The sequence below is a fragment of the Trichoderma breve genome, chromosome 4 (assembly GCF_028502605.1).
Source record: "Trichoderma breve strain T069 chromosome 4, whole genome shotgun sequence".
NCBI classification, from domain to species: Eukaryota; Fungi; Ascomycota; class Sordariomycetes; order Hypocreales; family Hypocreaceae; genus Trichoderma; species Trichoderma breve.
In genome coordinates, this window is record NC_079235.1 from 182,730 (window position 1) to 199,877 (window position 17,148).

The window sequence follows — 17,148 nt, forward strand, 5'->3', positions numbered from 1 at the left end:
TGAGAGTTATCTGTGATACTGAATGCAGTTGTAGCTACTTTCGAAATATTGGAGATAAATGAGACAAGTGCCATTGATTTCTAGTCGAAAACGCCGCTGTAGATAGAGGTTATGAAAGTAGCTAACATGCGGTGAAAAGAAAACACCGAATTGTTTTCCATGCTAAGAGTATCGAAATGAGTGCGGTCGTGAAACAAAACGCCGGTCTGATTTCTTCTGTACAACGTAAAAGCAGCATCCCGGCCGGTGTATTCTTGTCCCCCCTTGGCTAGGCACGATGCGGGGAAGATGGCGGGAGCGGCCGCAATAACCCACCAATCCTTCAACGCGATTTCTCAGCCCTGTAACTAAACCTTGGCTGTGGATCGATCTCACTCCCTCCTTTTAAGCCTGTTTCGAGTACTCCGTGGAATTGGTAACTCAGCAGGCACCGGTTGCTTTGAAAGCTGGTCCTTCGTCATTACGAGTCAATAGCCATACGTCTACAAGGTAGTTCGGGTTATGGGCAATACATCAAACCCGCACACCGCCACTCTTAACTCCAGGCCCCAGGGTGCTCACTCGGCCGAGTGCTACCTCTGAGCCATCCCGTATCTTCATATGCATGCTGGAATCCCTGCTCATGGACATGTTAATCGGAATGAGTCTCGAACACTCTATTGTTTCCACTGCGCCACGATACTGCTCTCGTTGAGGTGAAACGGCTGACAAGGTAATGCGTTTGAGTCGCTAATTCCGCTTTTACACAAGTATTGAGCTAAACCAATACGAGAAAAAAAGAGTCATCACCCTCGGTACAATCGCCGGCAAAGCATCTAACAAGGGCGTAATCGTGAAAGACTCCTCTCGAAGACTACGCTGCTGTGATGCAACAGATCAACGCTAGGAGATTCGAGGGCTGGATCAAATATATGGTGGAAATGTACGAAGTAATACAATTGTACCAATTATAAGCACTTTACTTTGAGTAAATGATTCAAGATTACTAAAGCAACTGTCTACACATTGTGGGTAAGTTAATTCAGCCTTATCCGACTGTTCCCACATCGTCACGCACCATTGACAATAGTGCAATATCTTGCTAGCTGAATCTGAATATTCCGCCCGCTAAACGTCCAATTAATGGGTATATCCCGCTCGTTAAACGTCCAATCAACGGGTCAATCTAATCGCCGGCTCAGCGCAATCGCCGAATCCCGTCAATCACCGAGTCCAGCCAATCATCCAGCCCAGTAAATAGTTGATTTTCTCATCCGTCAGTTATCGCATGCATCTGCTCTCCGGAGGGGGCGGAATTTCACGAGCAACTTGACTCTTTCATTCTCTTTATCTAACGTCAGCTTATTATTGAATAAATAGGACCTAGACAAAATTCAGCTTAATGTTGCCATAAATTATATTGATTCTTAACATTTCGCGGATGTGAAGACGTTGTGGTAATCCGTAATGTATTTCCATGCGAGTAATATCAGTAAGCTGCATAACAACAATCAATTAGATGAAAGAACCTGTACCAGTTATGTCTCATACCACCCCACCATTGTCAACAGGTAAGTCATTAGGATAATGAGTGTGTAACCAAGATTAGAACAGAAATATCCCTCACTTCTGGATATTATGAAGTGGATAATATCAAGTAGTTGGCAATACCAATCAGAAACCTACGTATTTGACGAACAGCATTAAAAACGAATAGTTGTTAAACAAGGGAGCAAAAGTCTTCTCAACGTGGTTGGCTGTGGTTGCGGCTCAATCAACTCTGGGCGTAAGCCGTATACGAAAATAACGTACGAGTACCCATTGCAGCATTTACACTTAATTAGCCCAGTTTAGTTTCGTAGTAGTGAGCCTTTTTTAAAAGATGCGATATCTCCAAGGGGTATTTGATCTCCAAGATTATTAATCGCTAAGCAGATATACTGCTTCGTGGGCTTGATACACCGCGGAGAAATGCTGACATCGATCACATGTGAGGTGTTTATATCAACATACATGTAATGGGTCTTGGAACATCGTAATCTCACGGCACTTGGCATTCCATGGGTGGATTCTCGGGTACAAGGCATACCATGATAGGGGCTCTACGGAAAGATACTGCCATTTACAAGCAGCCAATAACCAGGATGCTTATTTTTGATGTGCGGCTATCCAGATATCTGAAAACTACTAATCAAACACGGTGCACTATTGGATCTTAGTGCTGAGTAGATTTATTCTTTTCCTGTAAAAATATTTCTCTAATAGAGTCTACAAGGTGTTAATTACTCCATGTCAGGGATATTGTCACTATCACATGCTGATATCGCGATATCACATGAAAGAAAAGAGACGAAGGGATGCTCAAGAGTAGACAATAACGGGTGACAAATAGTGCTCGAGAGAATATATAGCTTTAAGAAAGGAAGAGAAAATTGAACTTGAGACATTGAGAGTTTTCAAGTGTTTCTAGATACCAATTGTTACTATGTTTCTTCTTATTCTTTTACTTTGCGGCTTGTGTCTTTGGCAGCTTGGGCAGGCCTGCTATCATCTATGGCTTTCGCCACTGTCTCATATTCCTGGCCCTAAATTGGCAGCAATCAGTTTGCTATATGAATTTTATTACGAAGTGATTTGTTCGGGACAGTATACAAGAGAAATAGAAAATATGCACCAGATCTACGGTAAGTAGATATCTCATGTGAGCCCTACGCCTTCTCTTCGCTGATACACAATCACTATAGGTCCAATTGTGCGTGTTAATCCGTACGAGGTGCATATCAAAGATCCGGAATTTTGCATAGAGCACTTTTCTCCTGTCAAAAAGCTCGATAAATATGGCTGGTGGTACAGGGTATTTGGTGGTCCTTGGTCTACCATCAGTACAGAGGATCATCACGTCCACAAAACGCGGCGCGGCACTTTTCAGAACTTTTTGGCTCCACGTATGGTTAGAGGCTTTGTGCCTACCATTTTTGAGAAGCTAAAAGGGGCGAGCGCTATCATGGATCGACACGTGCGAACAGGAAATGTATTGAACCTGTCAAACGTCTATCGGTGTATGGCGGCGGATGTTGTATCTGCATATGTCTTACCAACATCCCTGAATCTTCTTGAATCAGATGACTTGGGGGAGGAGTTTCAGTCTAGTCTAAGATTCTTTTTCGAAACGGCAACCAGCATGCGATATCTTGGATTCATGGAACCTATCATTACGATCATCCCTTCTGTAATATTCAACGCGATGCTTACTCAGCCTGCAAAGGCTTTAATAAGGCTTGTAAGGGTAAGTTATTTACACTGTTCTTCGCCCCTGTCAGAAGCCAATGCGCTAACCATGCACATGTAGAAATTAGAAGCCTGTGTCGACGATGTTATCCAAAAGGGACCAGATATGGACAAATCACGGATATGTCTACTTGAACGAATAAACAACAACCAGCACGAGCAAGATGAGAAGTTTCGTGAGAGGTTGATTCAAGAAGCAGAGCAATTTATTGTGGCTGGTAGTGAAACAACTGGTCATACGTTAGCGGTGACAACTTTCTACATTCTTCAAGATAAGAATGTTCAAGAAAAGCTACGACAGGAGCTCATACATGCAGATATCGTATTTGATGGCAACCTCGAAATCACAAAGCTTCAAGCTCTTCCCTATTTGGTAACTATTCCTTCTACCATAATTGAGAGGACATCTAAAAGATTATCTAACGTATTTCTTCAATGTAGTCCGCAGTTATTACTGAAGGGTTGCGGTAGGCTTATACTCATGCCAAAAATGCAGGTTATAATTTGCCATTACTGACTAACGTCTGTTCCAGTTTCTCACACGGTGTGGGTTCAAGACTACCAAGAATCAACAAGTCAAGCGAGGTACAATATAAACAATGGAGAATACCAGCCGGTGTATGTGCAAAGTGTTCCCCAGATAATAATTGTCACATGAGGAGATGACTGATAGATTCATCAATGACAGGTCCCAATAAGCATGACATCACGGCTTCATCATGAAGATGCACGTTTATTTCCAGAGCCTTACAAATTTTCCCCTGAACGATGGCTTCAAGCCGACAGCAAGAATTTGAAGAAATATCTCAGCCCATTTGGCCACGGATCTAGGATATGCCCCGGAATGCAGTAAGTCAACAGATTTGTCAGTATAGGAACGAAAGCCTATGCGACTAACATTTCCAAAACATAGTCTGGCTATATACGAGATCAATATCGCCATTGCCTATATATTTACCCACTATACAGTGATAAACTCCGACACAACAGAAGATGATCTTGTTTCCAAGCACGATTTGGGGGCTCCGTTTCCCAAACAGGATTCTAAAGGACTTCAAGTAACGCTACAGGCTAGAGTGACTGAGTGACCTCTATCAGATATATAGAATGACAATAAAATTTATAGATTAGACCTCGCTTTTATCCATAATCCCGATGCTTCCGCTTTAATTTCCTCATGATACAATTGATCGTTTGTGGGTGCTAATTGAAGTGCCTGCGCCTTCATCCAATACTTGCGCCCTTTGTGAGCAACACACCAAGATTTGACTATCAGCACTCCTGGGGTTGATACTGGGCGCTTGAACACCACTTCTAGCTTTGATGTAAATAAAGTCTTTCGTACTTCATTAACCTTTTCAGGAAGGGTAGGAAAATATGAGACCAAGGTGTGTGCCATGGCTTCATCAAGAATGGTCGATACAAAGCCACCGTGAGCGGTTGAAGGGTGTGAGCAAACACCCGGACTGGATAATTCCAGAATCATGACGGTATCAGGGGCCATATGCGTATTTGAAGGAGTGGATAAGGGCAGCTCATGGTTGTTTTGTATGATTGGGTTGCCATGAGATGCTTCTGAGAGTGATGGAAGGGTTGCTTTTTTAAGCATCAAGCAGTGTGGTATCGTCGACTGTGTTCCGATTGTTTCAGAGAAAAAGAAGTCTTCTCCGCTGGACTTGCGAATTCGCCCCCAAATGGGGACAACTTCATATTCTGGCGATTCTAATAGCGGAATTAAATTGGGGATTTGGGCAAAGTGCTCCATTGCTTCCACGAAAACACGGATATCCGTCTTAAGCCTGCGATGTAAAAAGAAAAAGAGAGAAAAGGATAGGAGTTTTCTCTGATGATTCTTCAAGTAGACTTTCTGCTCAAATTTGCTATTCCAATAAGATCGTTTTTCTATCTGTAGTGTCTCGGCCGTAACTAAGGCGAGTTGATACCAAGTACTCTGACAATACGACTAATCATGTTATCTGGGCTAAATTCAGCGGTGGATGTCTCCCCGCTTTGCGCTATCATACAGATCCCGCAGCCCTGTGTATCTCGGCCGTGTCAGCAGTTAGCGCTGACAATCTCCTCCGGCCTTTCAATAGCTTAAATTGGCAAACTCCGCGACTAGGCTATCTGTTTGGTTGATGATTTAATATCACGCAACCATGTAAGGAATGTTGTATCACATGCTAGATTGTTCGTCGGCTCGGACGTTCAGTGTGATCAGTAATAGAACTGACTCCTCTGTTTAAATATAGCAAAACCAGTATTCTTGTGGTCGCCTAAGTCTAATATTACTGCATTTGGTTAAAATAATATACTGAACGGAATTCGGGGCCGCATTCTTATGCAGACTTAAATAAAGGTACAGTATTTATGTAGTGCGTATCAAGAACATTTGTAACCTGTTGTCAACCTTGCGGTTTCTGAAAGAGACTAAGCGGATACTTAGGGGTTTTCTTTTCTTGATCTCTTCGGGTAAAAAATACTTAAAGCCTATGCTCCTTGAGTCCAGTTCAAAATCCAGCCCAAAATAGCAAAGAAAACAACTCCTCCACTAGCTCTGTTTCTTTGTTGCCGCAGTAAACCTCACACTCTCTCAACTCGACGTTACGCAGACAATTTTTATCAGTAAAGGATAGAGATGGCGGGACATCCCATCACCGTGGATTACAAAGGGCGAATTGCCATCATCACCCTCAACCAGCCCGAGAAATTAAACTCACTGAACCAAGAGCAGTTCTACCTATTAGGGGAACTTTTGCGAGAAGTGGCAACACACGAAGAGGTTGTCATCACGCTGCTTATTGGAACAGGACGGTTTTTCTCATCGTATGTTATAGAACCCTTTGTTTTTATTTTTCTCTTGGACTTATGATATGACTGACTTTTGTATGTTCATATAGGGGTGCAGATATGTCCGATCTTAGTACATTCATGGCAAACGCTAGCCGCAAAGATGTGTTAACCGGATCTTTATTAAACAACATCCATCTAACTCGCGCTTTCTACACCCATCCAAAAATTTTAGTTGCGGCACTTAATGGACCTGTTGTTGGCTTTCTAGCAGCACTAGTTTCGTTTGCCGATTATATATATGCCCAACCTCAAGCGTTCTTGCTTATTCCCTTTTCATCGCTTGGACTAGCCGCTGAGGGAGGCGCATCTCGTGCACTAAGAGAGCGTCTTGGTGTCTCGAAAGCCAAAGAAGCACTGCTACTAAGCAGACGCATTCCATCTAATGAGCTTCTGTCATGCGGTTTCGTAAACAAGATTATTGAATCAACCTCACCAAAGTCGGATGAAGCCAAGGCTAAACCAGCGAACTTCTTGGAAAAAGTTCTGCTTGAGTTAGATAAGGATTTTGGGCCTCATCTCAATGACTCCAGTCTATTGGACATCAAGGAACAATTTGTTCGAGATGATAGAAATACATATGGCCACGTAACTGTGCAGGAGGCATATACTGCTGTGGAGAAAATAACTGCGGGAATTCCACAGGAACATATGAAGAAAATAGCTAAAAGGGGAAAATCCAAATTGTGATAAGTCGGGGCTTATTGGATCACATGCCGAAACTGCAATCGTATTACTTGTACCTACTTGTCAGCACTACAGTCGATAGCCACGGAATCAGTAATTCCTCGCCTGAGCCCGCTATGGGCCAAGTATGGCGTGCATGGAGCCTTTTTTTTGGACTCCCTGCTTCAATTGCATTAGTGAGCTTGGTAATATTACATGGGTTTATGTCTCGAATAGTAGTTGTTGACCGCTTATAAAACTACTGCGGTCAGCAGCACAACATCATTGTCAATGCAGTAACGAATGTTTACAAGGAAAATGTTGCAATTTCTAACAGGTCAGTCGGATATTGTTTTCCACCATCACTCATCTTCTTTGAACTTGACGCCGAAAAACGAAAACCCCATCAATTGGGCAGATATTTGCAGAAATGCGATTCCATCCACTTATACGCGACCGATGTTTTTCAACGGCCACCTGCAAACGATACGGATATTGTTAGACAACCCAGAACTGCCGATATACTATAAGCGATGGATGTTTCAACAAAGCAATAAGCTCTTTGAAGGAGAATTTGCAGTTGACTTTGCGATAAGGTCGCTCCAAGATTCCGGAGGTCAATCTCCTCCCGAAATCACCACAATGTTTATAAAGGAAGAATTCGAAAATATTGGATCACTAGATTCAAGGCCCATGCTCGTTGTTCTACACGGTATGAATGGAGGATCTGGGGAAGCATATTTGCGCCGCAGCCTCATGCCTTTCATAAATGGAGGCGAAGAGTGGGAAGCTTGTGTTGTGAATTCAAGAGGATGTGCGGGTTCCCAACTGGGTAATGGGATTCTATACAATGCAAGATCTACCTGGGATCTGAGACAAGTAGTCGAATGGCTTCAGCAGAAGTTTCCAAACCGACCATTATTTGCTTTGGGTTTTTCTATGGGCGCCAACATGCTAGTTCATGTAAGTCGATTTGTCTTGACCTCAATTATTCGTTACATATGTGTTTGAAGACGGGCTCAACTGAACATTTAACTGACTTAATTACCCCAGTACCTTGCCGAAGAAGGGCAGAAGTGCCCTATTCGAGCTGCAGCAATATGTTCCAATCCCTGGAACTTGGAAGTATTATCGCATCACCTCCAAAGCTCTTTCTTCATGCGAGAAGTTTACTCGCGAGGCCTGACAGCATCACTAAAGAAATTTTTAAATACGTGAGCAAGATCTACAACATCCATACTCACAAATAGCTTACCAAGCTTACCAGACATGAACAAAAAATTATGACAAATCCAGACGTCGATAAGAATGAAATTGCGGGAATTCAATATTTACACGAGTTTGATCGGTAAGAATTTGAGAGTGCTGCCATGTAAGTCTATCGACTTTAATACTAACCGTATGAAGAGCTATTCAGAAACCTATGTGGAAGTATCCCACAGAAACCGTGTATTATCGTGAGGCGTCGTCGGTCAATCCATTGTTATCTGTGCGGGTTCCAATCTTTGCACTGAACTCAGAAGATGATCCCGTCCGTTATCTCTATGCCCCGTATCCAGCTAGAGGTATAAGCTAAAACTACTTAGTTGAGTCCTCAAATGGGGCTCCCTATTGAAGAGGCTAAAGCAAACCCATACGTGGTTCTTGTAGTCACTACATTTGGAGGTCACCTCGGCTGGTTTCAACAAGATGGTAGCAGATGGTTCATTCCAGCGGTATGTACAAGACACTTGGTAACGAAACAAGAAAGTTTGCTAACTCTAAAAAGATATACAACACCTTACAACAGTTTTGGGAAAAAGTTGACTATCGTAGACCAGTCAAAGAACCAATTACCCACAATACGAGCGAATTGAAACATTCTGAAGGAGCGTTCTGTTATAAATGTGGGAGGTATTGCTCTCAAACATATTCTGGATAGGTCTTTGAAGAATTTCTCGGTAAGGAAGGCAGATAGAATTCATCGGCGGATATGTATATCGGATTTGTCTCTAATGGTAGCAATCCATACTGACTTTCTGGATCATTAAGTACAAATTGTTAGTAAGAGTCATCCTCATGCAAAAGTTTGTTACGCACGACACAGCAAATTGGAGAATAGAGAGTTTATAACTTGGATAAACTATCGCTAATGATGATTTGCGATTAAAATGCTGCAGTAATATAGGACTAAAATCGATGACCGAGTAAGAGCTGCACATTACCACAATCACATGCCTCTCCACAACGTTCGTGATACATAGTTTATCACTGAATATATAACAAATATACACGGCGAGGGCTAAGTACACCTGTCCTCAGAAAAGGGCCAATATTCAATAACTGCTCTTTTCACCGAAAGTATTCAGTGACATGTAAATTAAATGCAACACAATAGATACTATTACTGTTACATACGTCATCTATCTATACTATAATTCGCAAGTTATAGTGCATTCTGACTCAAAGATTACTTTGTCAGGCTTGCCCCTATGTTATTTTTCGCCTTCACTCTTGCACCCTTTCCCAATTCTACTTATATCAGCAATCCCGCAATCGCACCCGTAAATAACATAGCTCCCATAGTGAATCCAACCTTCCATGGCACAGTGTCAGGTTGGTAGATTCCAACAGCCGCATTAGTGCTTGTCGAGCTCGTGGTCGCTGTTGCAGCCCTGGAAGTCCCGGTTCTCGATGGAGCAGTTGTAATTGTAGCAGTGTTTGAGGACCTTTCTCTTGTACTTTCTGTTGTGGTGCCACTTGCAGTTTCTGATGCCGTGTTTTCACTGTCCGTTGCTGTAGCTGTAGTTGTTTGCTCAGCAGTTGTTGTTTTAGCAAGACATGCAGAACAGAGTCCCGTAGTCTTTGCTAAGTCACTCGCGCGACTGAGATCACTTGGAGAGGCTAGCTTGTCGCCGCCGGTGCATGCAGCACTGCCAAGCTCTGAAACAAGGCAATCCAATAGATCTTTTTCATTTGGGCCATCTTCGACAAGGGGGCAGTAGACAAGGCACACCTCAGCTCCGTCATTAAAAGACTGAGCTACAGGAGCGGGACCGCAGCATTCCTTAAATCCAGCAATTGTTCGGTCAAGGTTATTGCTGTTGAGGAAACAAGCACCCTGAGGAACAAGTGGTCCAGGAGGGAAAATAGGACAAATTGACATATTGACGAAGATATTGGAAATAGAGGGAGCGCGGAGGAAATTTACCGATTTGTTTCTCAGGTAATTGTAGGAATGCGATTGAGTGGATCGGTATAAATAATTGCTTTATTGCTCAGCTTTGCTTTGCTGTGCAGCCTTTGCGAAGAGGGAAAAAGAAGAGTCAGCCAGATCGAATAAATATATGTCTTGCAATATTAGCTCAATTGACGTTTTTCGAGATAGTCGGAGTGTTCTCAAACACACTACGATTCAAAACATTGAGGATAAAGTCCGAGGCTTGTCTTCAGTAAGCTGACATCGACTGAGCTTCAGGCTGACTTTGGGTTAAGAGTGTTGAATAGTTGTGCCTAACAGTTCAAGAGTGGCTACTGAGCTGAAAATAGTCCAGGAACAAGTGGCAGTTATCCACTTTAGCTGCTGTGACACGTTTTAGGCGTTCTTTAGAGGCAAAGCAGCTCTTCAAATTAATGTCTATAATAATCACAACCCCACCTATAAACTCCGTGCCATGCCGTGATTATATAAAAGAAATCCAGAAAATGAGTTCTAAGAAGAAAAGGGGTCAAAGACAAGTGAGTTCATTCGTTTAAGATACCCTTTTTACGGGTAGCGGCACAATTGAAAGAAGCAAAAATAGAAAGTTCCCTTATAAAGTTGGCAAACAAGCCTATTACTATAAGTTATATTTAGAAGCCAAGGGATGTTTTGTGGATAAGCCACGTTCAAGCGATGCAGCGTGACGTTTTTAGTTGAACAGAAGACAAATTAATCTCAATTTTTAATGCTAACCATCCACGCCCAACATTTAATTCTGCCGCTGAAGCATATTGGAGAAGTGCCATGATACAATACTACTATGAGTAACTTGATAGTAAGGCGTAATCAGGTACCAGCCAAAGTTGCTACTAAAGGTGTCGTAAGTCATGAAATACGAATCCTCAGCAATGGTTAGATAACCTTGAATGCACAGAACGTGATGTATCAAAAAGAGACTTGAGAGCTGCAAGTATGACATAGGGCGATCGTCTTGCCAGCCAAAATGACGAACAGTCCATGCATGCGATATACCATACACGTTATATGTTATTCTCAAGAAATTTCAGGATAGCAATTATCTTTTCATCCTCAAATCTGCGACCAATAATCTGCAGGCCTACAGGCATATCGTGGAATACTTCGGGGTTGTCTATAGTTGTATGTCGTTAGTTCACACTTGGTGATTCATTAGCGTAATGTTAAGCGGATCACTCACACAATTGCCAATTCTCCTTGTCCAAGCCACTCAGAAATCGCTTTCGGTTGTCTTTGACGTCGATATTTTTATCAGCTCTTCCAGCAGGGAAAGTTAGCGCAGGATAATCCAGTAGATTCCACACTGCAGTATATGTCCAGTACTTGGCAGTATTGTGTCTAGTGGCCACTCCAGGTGCAACGGGACATATAATGGCATCCACAGTATTCTCCCATGATCCTGAGGCTTCATTCCAGCGTCCCGTCTTATTCCAGTGCTGTGAATACTCCAGTCGGAATTCCTCTCGCTCTTCCAGCCAGTATTCTAGCTCGCTACGGCTCAATTTCTTCACACCTGGATTCTCCTTTATGATCCACTCAGTTAAGGGCAGCAATGGCTCTCCCGACTCAGCCATGACTGCGATGTCAGCGTCGCCACCATCAGTGAAATATAAGCTTGAAACAATTGCCCACGCTTCGTCGTGCTTATATACTGGAAAATTAACCACTTCCACATGCGATAACCCACCCACTTTATCTGCGAACTCTCCCAGCACCCTCTGCACCGGTGGATGTGGCTGGACAACGTCATCATGCCATATTATCCCCAAGCGTAATGGCCTCTCTGCTGTTGGATCTATTGATACTGCTCTCCATGGTAATGGTATGAGTGCTGGTTCGACTTTCCATGATTCTGCGGCCGCAACGACCCTCATAAACAGCTCCAATACCTCCAAGTTGACGCCCATAGGCCCCAACACCGTTACTATTGGGTCTGCTCCCGGTGGAGTACTGCTCCAGCCAGTCGTTGGCACTCGAAAAGAGGTTGGTTTCAGCCCGTATATCCCACAAGCGGCAGCCGGGACACGAATCGATCCGCCCACGTCACTTCCTATACCTAGGACCGAGCCGCGCAATGCTATCAGCGCCCCTTCGCCACCAGACGACCCACCCGAAGACAGAGCAATGTGAGAATACGGATTTGTGGTGACTCCATATAGATTTGAAGCGCATTCAAGCTGCATCATGCTCTGAGGCTCTGTTGTTCGAGCATGGACAATCGCACCTGCTCGCATGAGAATTTGTACCACTAATGCATCAGAGACAGGGCGGGTATGTGAGTGGAATAAAGCACAGTAACCAGAGGCAAGAGGTCTATGGGCAATACCAATATGGGATTTGACGCTTATGGGTAGACCGTGAAGAGGCCCAACTGGGACTGAGCTTCGAGAAAAGTGGCCATCAAGCTCTATAGCTCGAGAAATAGCTCGCTGGGGAAGAAGTTCGGTTAGACAGTTCGTCTATGGATAGAAGTCAGTACATAATGCTAGATACGTGGATATGGGATACGTTTTAGATAACTTACGAGCTTCTGGGCAGTTACTGCTCTTTCCAGGAAGGCTTGAATGACTTCCTGAGCTGATAGCTGCCCATCGGATATTAGATCTATAAGTTGTTGTGGCGACAGAGATGTTATTCGAATATTTGCCTCCGACAAAACTATTTCCGGAATATTGATGACGCTCGTTGGGAGCTGCAGTGGGAGTTGAGCGGTTGTTCCAACATCAGTTAAGCTTTGGTCACGAAGGTCTTGAGCTTCATGGGCAATTTCTTTCCATTGTGCTTTTTGCTTTGCAGATTTCGAGGGCGGCATATTGAAGTGATGATTCACGAAATGGAAATGGAATGCTTATGTGACATTGTAGATCAAAGATTTGCCATAATATTGCGCACAATGCTTCATATATGTAGCTAGAGAATGAAGGTGGGCTAGGCAGCAGTAAATGATGACATAATACTGGATTTATGATCAGCGATGTGATTACCCTGCTACAGACTAACATGAAAATACGTTGTATTCACGAATTATGTTGAGGAAATGGTGGTGAAGAATACATTGTAACTATATCCACCTAGAAAATAACAAGTCGCAACAATGAAGCAATTATTTAAGGCTCCTGGGTAAATCCAAGGTGATCAGATAAGTAACCAATAGATGTTAGGATAGGGTCTTCATATTTTGTGTAAGATTTTACCGATGATGCGCCCTTGGAACATATAGTAAGAGCAAAGAACAGCGTATATGAAGTATTCCATCAAATCTACTTGCCTGTATAATCTCTTAGAAGTCTAATTAAACATTACGCTATCAAAATTCGGTCTTTCGCTATTCCAATTCTAAGGATTCTCGACTTCTGGAAGCCAATACTGCTTTGAGAAAGTTGCAGTCCAAAATCGTTCCCACATGAAGCCTACTTCGGGGTTCGTAGCATTGGCTTCAACAAATCTTTGTAGGGCCCTTGCATATGCTTCTCGCGGCTGGCTGTAGATCGTCTCTCGTCGGACAGCAAAGATGCCACCGTGTGCAGCTCGAATGGCCGGTGGGTGATCCTCTTGTAACACATAATTCCAGAGTTCTGCAGGTGTGTATGGCGCAAACACCAGAGAACTTAGCTGACTTGCTGTAATCCAAATGCTTTCCTTTGGATCTGTCCAGTTGATCTTCGCCCAGTCATCAACGTCGTGGAATAGGGTTGGATTGAAAGGGTTAACTTCGTTCGGTTTGACTTGAAGCGCCACATCAATCATTTGGTTGGTCGAGTTGACGACAGTGCCAATGAGATCATACGGATCTGCTTGAGAGAATATCATGTAATCCTCCAGTGTATCCCAGTTATTAACGATATGGTACAAATGCGTGTGTCCCTCGCGGCCGATGTTGGGTAGTTCGACATAGGAGCGGAAAGCGTTGTGGTCGACTGTGTCGTTTGCTTGTGGGATTCCGCCCTTGTCATAGATGTAGGAATAATTGGCCCCTGAAAGCCATGGTGTCAAGTCTTCTTTAAAACGAGCCACAACAATGCCCAGGCTTGTTGTTGGGATTGCCAATGGAAGGCCAACAGCAGTCGACAAAATTGGACTCATGCTGCTGATAATTGGACCCGTTACCCGCTTGTAGGAGACTTGGCTTAGGAAGAAAATTTGAAGTAGAAATGGCTTTATTAGATTGGATAGATCGAAAAGGAAAAGTTGCTGGACTCTTATATACACAAACAATCACAGCCATCAGGAGAACCTGGTCTCACCAATCGAACTCAAATCGACCAGTCAGCGCTAAGATGCTGGAGCCTCTCCACTCGCATTACATCGAACCCCTTAAAGCCAGTAGAAGAAGCAGATGTGATCGTAAGCGGTATACCTGTACTAGCTTTGCACAGGAAGTGGCGATCTTGTTGCGTAATTCGCCGTGAGGACAGGATTCACCATAACATTAAACCTTTAGGCCCACTTCAGTGAACGCAGATCAAGTAATCAGATCAAGTCATCGATATCCTACAATCTGGATTTCATGGGCCGTCAGCTGCATCACTGATCTCAATAAGGGGCCAGCGTTGTGAGCTACTCCATAATACAAGTGACGATATCGTACCAATACCGTCCTCAGTAGAGACAACATCAGCCGCCATGCCGTCATCAACACCGGAATTACATAGCTATCGCGTGTTAGAAGTCAATTTAGTTTCATAGTAGGTAAACCAGCATCAAGATATATAGTGCAGTATGGAATCACAGCACCCGAATGTTGTTGTGATCCAACCCTCAACCAGTATGCTCAACAAGTTAGGATCACAACATTGGCATAATAAGTGGAGATACTAAGTAAACGCCCCCCTGTAAACTGAAGTTGCTCAAGTGAAGTCAACTGTTCTTCTCAATTTACCAGCGAGTACATAACTTTCTAGATGCAGCTGTTAGCCTTCAATTCCCATTTTAGAACAAAATAAACCTGATGCAATTTGTCTTTATTAATACTTTCGTGTTGCAACTCGAGAGGTTCTCTCATTGTTTAAAGAGAAGGGTTGAATACTTGTCTCAAGTGGGTTGAACCGGCTATCCGGACTCTGGGCAGCCCGGCAAGGGTCACAACGGTCAGCACTAAAGGGGATTTCCACAATTACCTTGGAGTCTTTGTTCTAAACAAGTAGTGAAGACATGCAGTAATGAGCAAGTCAAACTGCAGTGTTTCTTCCTAGGCACGAGGATTCCGTTTTGGTAACGCAAACGTACGTCTGGAATTGCTGTTCATTGGCCGGCATGAAAGCCATCTCACAATTCATCCTGCCATCGAACATCTCGGATACACGTTCTGCTTGCGACGAAAGCCTTCATGTCAACATACCGCCATCGCTGTTGCCTACAGCCGACCTCGTCGTGGTACCATATTGTCCCTTGCTCGCCCCATTCCGATGACCGCTATTTTTTCCTTGCTCAGGGGCACCTGTAAATGGCAACATCTTTGGTTGAGGGGTCTTTCAAAACAGCACTTGTCTTACCAAGTCATTGCTTCATCAATTTCGTATTTGCTACTAGAGGATCATGCGCATGAACAGTAATCAACATGTGTTGCTCACGAAGTCGCTCTTTTCTTAACGAACTTACATCTCAAAAATTTGTGTAAAAGGCAGTATGCAATAGAAAGGTGCAGCAAAACGTTATGATCATTTTATGGACTACCCTCTAGTAGATCAAGTGGTTGATCTGGGACGGGCAGTCACCTTGAGGCCTCTGGGAGTACAATTTATGCTCTCCCAATGGCTAAACTTCTTCTCATCGTCCTCGGAAATACCCCATTCAAAAGCCATGACAAGCGCGGCGATGCAAACGCTCAATTCCATGTAAGCCAGATTGCGCCCAATACACGCCCTTCCTCCCAATGTAAACGGCAGAACAAAATCCTTCAGGTTCCTTCTTTCTTCATCTGAGAAGTCTGGATTTTCGGGAAGCCATCGTTCTGGAAGCCATCTCAAAGGTTCTCGAAAGAGGCTCTCGTCTCGGTGCATTATGTATACGGAGGAGGAAACGGTCACTCCGGCTGGAACATGGTGGCCCGCAATCACGGCTCCATTTTGAACAATTATTCGTGGTAGATTGAATCGAACTGGAGGTAATAGCCTGAATGTTTCGTCCAAAACTGCTGTCAAAAGCGGTATCTTACTCAGCTCCATGTATGAAGCAATTGGCTGCGATTGTTTTGGCAATGATTCAGTAAGAAGCTTGTAGAGCTTCTGTTGGCTTTCTGGGTGAGATGCAAGCTCATACATGGTATTGGTAAGGGAGATCTGGATGGTATCATTTCCTGAAAATGATCAGCAAAGATAAACGAAGGCATGCAATGTCGATCGCATCTAGTTAACTCACCCGCATTCAAAAATGTACCGCACTCTGCGATGAGTTCTGGCAACTCCATAGGAACAGGGCATCTCTTAGTCTTTTGCGTCGGAAAGAAAGAGAAGAAATCAACGTCCTCGGACTCGCCTCGTTCCATGCGCTTGACAATACCATATCTTGCCATTCCCGAAAAATGATCTGCAGCTGCCGTCTGATACATCGGCTTCGTAACAAACCTTGAAATCTGATACAAAGGCGGGGGAAGATGTGCGCAAAGAGCGTTGAATTGCACACCAGCTTGGAAGCATCGAATCGCTGGCACTTTCAGGACGCGTCCATCGCCGGCCATGGAGTTACAGTCATCGCTGCCGCATTTCAGGAATCCATAAGATGAAGACCATAGCATTTTGGAGATGACATCGTATGAAAACATGTTCAACCAGGGTTGTACATCAAATACGCCTTCCAAAACCACGTGCTTGTCATCGTTGGATAAAGCTCCTCCATGCAGCTTAATGCGGATTGCTGCAAGTAACTCCTCCACTGAGCTTGTCACTTTAGGTTCCATGCTCAGAATGTTTTTTGCTGAGAATATACTTGACAGATTCTTTCGCTTGATTGAATGCAGTTGGCGATCTGTCGCATCGCCCATGGACGGATTGCCGTTTGCCAAATTATCGTAAAAGATATCCTTGAGAATTGGAGAACCATGGCCATATATATCTTTGTATGCCTCAGGAGCAGAGAAAGAAAGTGTTTTAGGACCGACCCGAAGAACTGGGCCGAGCTGTTGGTGTGCCATGTCGAGAGCTTCATACTTT

General features: G+C 43.7%; 6 protein-coding genes across 6 annotated transcripts; 2 read left to right on the forward strand and 4 right to left on the reverse strand.

Annotated features, from left to right (window-relative positions):
• Positions 1 to 2,647: 2,647 nt before the first annotated feature.
• T069G_06352 (cytochrome p450 domain-containing protein) lies at positions 2,648 to 4,355 on the forward strand (the record flags this gene model as incomplete). The annotated part of the gene is made up of 7 exons (XM_056173562.1): positions 2,648 to 2,663; positions 2,724 to 3,265; positions 3,365 to 3,640; positions 3,709 to 3,734; positions 3,801 to 3,885; positions 3,956 to 4,116; positions 4,181 to 4,355. The coding sequence occupies 7 exons, from the start codon at positions 2,648 to 2,650 to the stop codon at positions 4,353 to 4,355; spliced, it is 1,281 nt and encodes a 426-aa protein (XP_056027141.1).
• Positions 4,356 to 4,387: 32 nt separating this feature from the next.
• Positions 4,388 to 5,032, reverse strand: T069G_06353 (uncharacterized protein; the record flags this gene model as incomplete). The annotated part of the gene is made up of 1 exon (XM_056173563.1): positions 4,388 to 5,032. The coding sequence occupies one exon, from the start codon at positions 5,030 to 5,032 to the stop codon at positions 4,388 to 4,390; it is 645 nt and encodes a 214-aa protein (XP_056027142.1).
• Positions 5,033 to 5,905: 873 nt separating this feature from the next.
• T069G_06354 (enoyl-CoA hydratase/isomerase domain-containing protein) lies at positions 5,906 to 6,807 on the forward strand (the record flags this gene model as incomplete). Its single annotated transcript, XM_056173564.1, has 2 exons — positions 5,906 to 6,093; positions 6,168 to 6,807. The coding sequence occupies 2 exons, from the start codon at positions 5,906 to 5,908 to the stop codon at positions 6,805 to 6,807; spliced, it is 828 nt and encodes a 275-aa protein (XP_056027143.1).
• Positions 6,808 to 11,004: 4,197 nt separating this feature from the next.
• T069G_06355 (amidase domain-containing protein) lies at positions 11,005 to 12,812 on the reverse strand (the record flags this gene model as incomplete). Its single annotated transcript, XM_056173565.1, has 3 exons — positions 11,005 to 11,114; positions 11,181 to 12,459; positions 12,525 to 12,812. The coding sequence occupies 3 exons, from the start codon at positions 12,810 to 12,812 to the stop codon at positions 11,005 to 11,007; spliced, it is 1,677 nt and encodes a 558-aa protein (XP_056027144.1).
• Positions 12,813 to 13,336: 524 nt separating this feature from the next.
• Positions 13,337 to 14,083, reverse strand: T069G_06356 (uncharacterized protein; the record flags this gene model as incomplete). The annotated part of the gene is made up of 1 exon (XM_056173566.1): positions 13,337 to 14,083. The coding sequence occupies one exon, from the start codon at positions 14,081 to 14,083 to the stop codon at positions 13,337 to 13,339; it is 747 nt and encodes a 248-aa protein (XP_056027145.1).
• Positions 14,084 to 15,684: 1,601 nt separating this feature from the next.
• Positions 15,685 to 17,129, reverse strand: T069G_06357 (cytochrome p450 domain-containing protein; the record flags this gene model as incomplete). The annotated part of the gene is made up of 3 exons (XM_056173567.1): positions 15,685 to 16,295; positions 16,358 to 16,571; positions 16,620 to 17,129. The coding sequence occupies 3 exons, from the start codon at positions 17,127 to 17,129 to the stop codon at positions 15,685 to 15,687; spliced, it is 1,335 nt and encodes a 444-aa protein (XP_056027146.1).
• Positions 17,130 to 17,148: the final 19 nt, after the last annotated feature.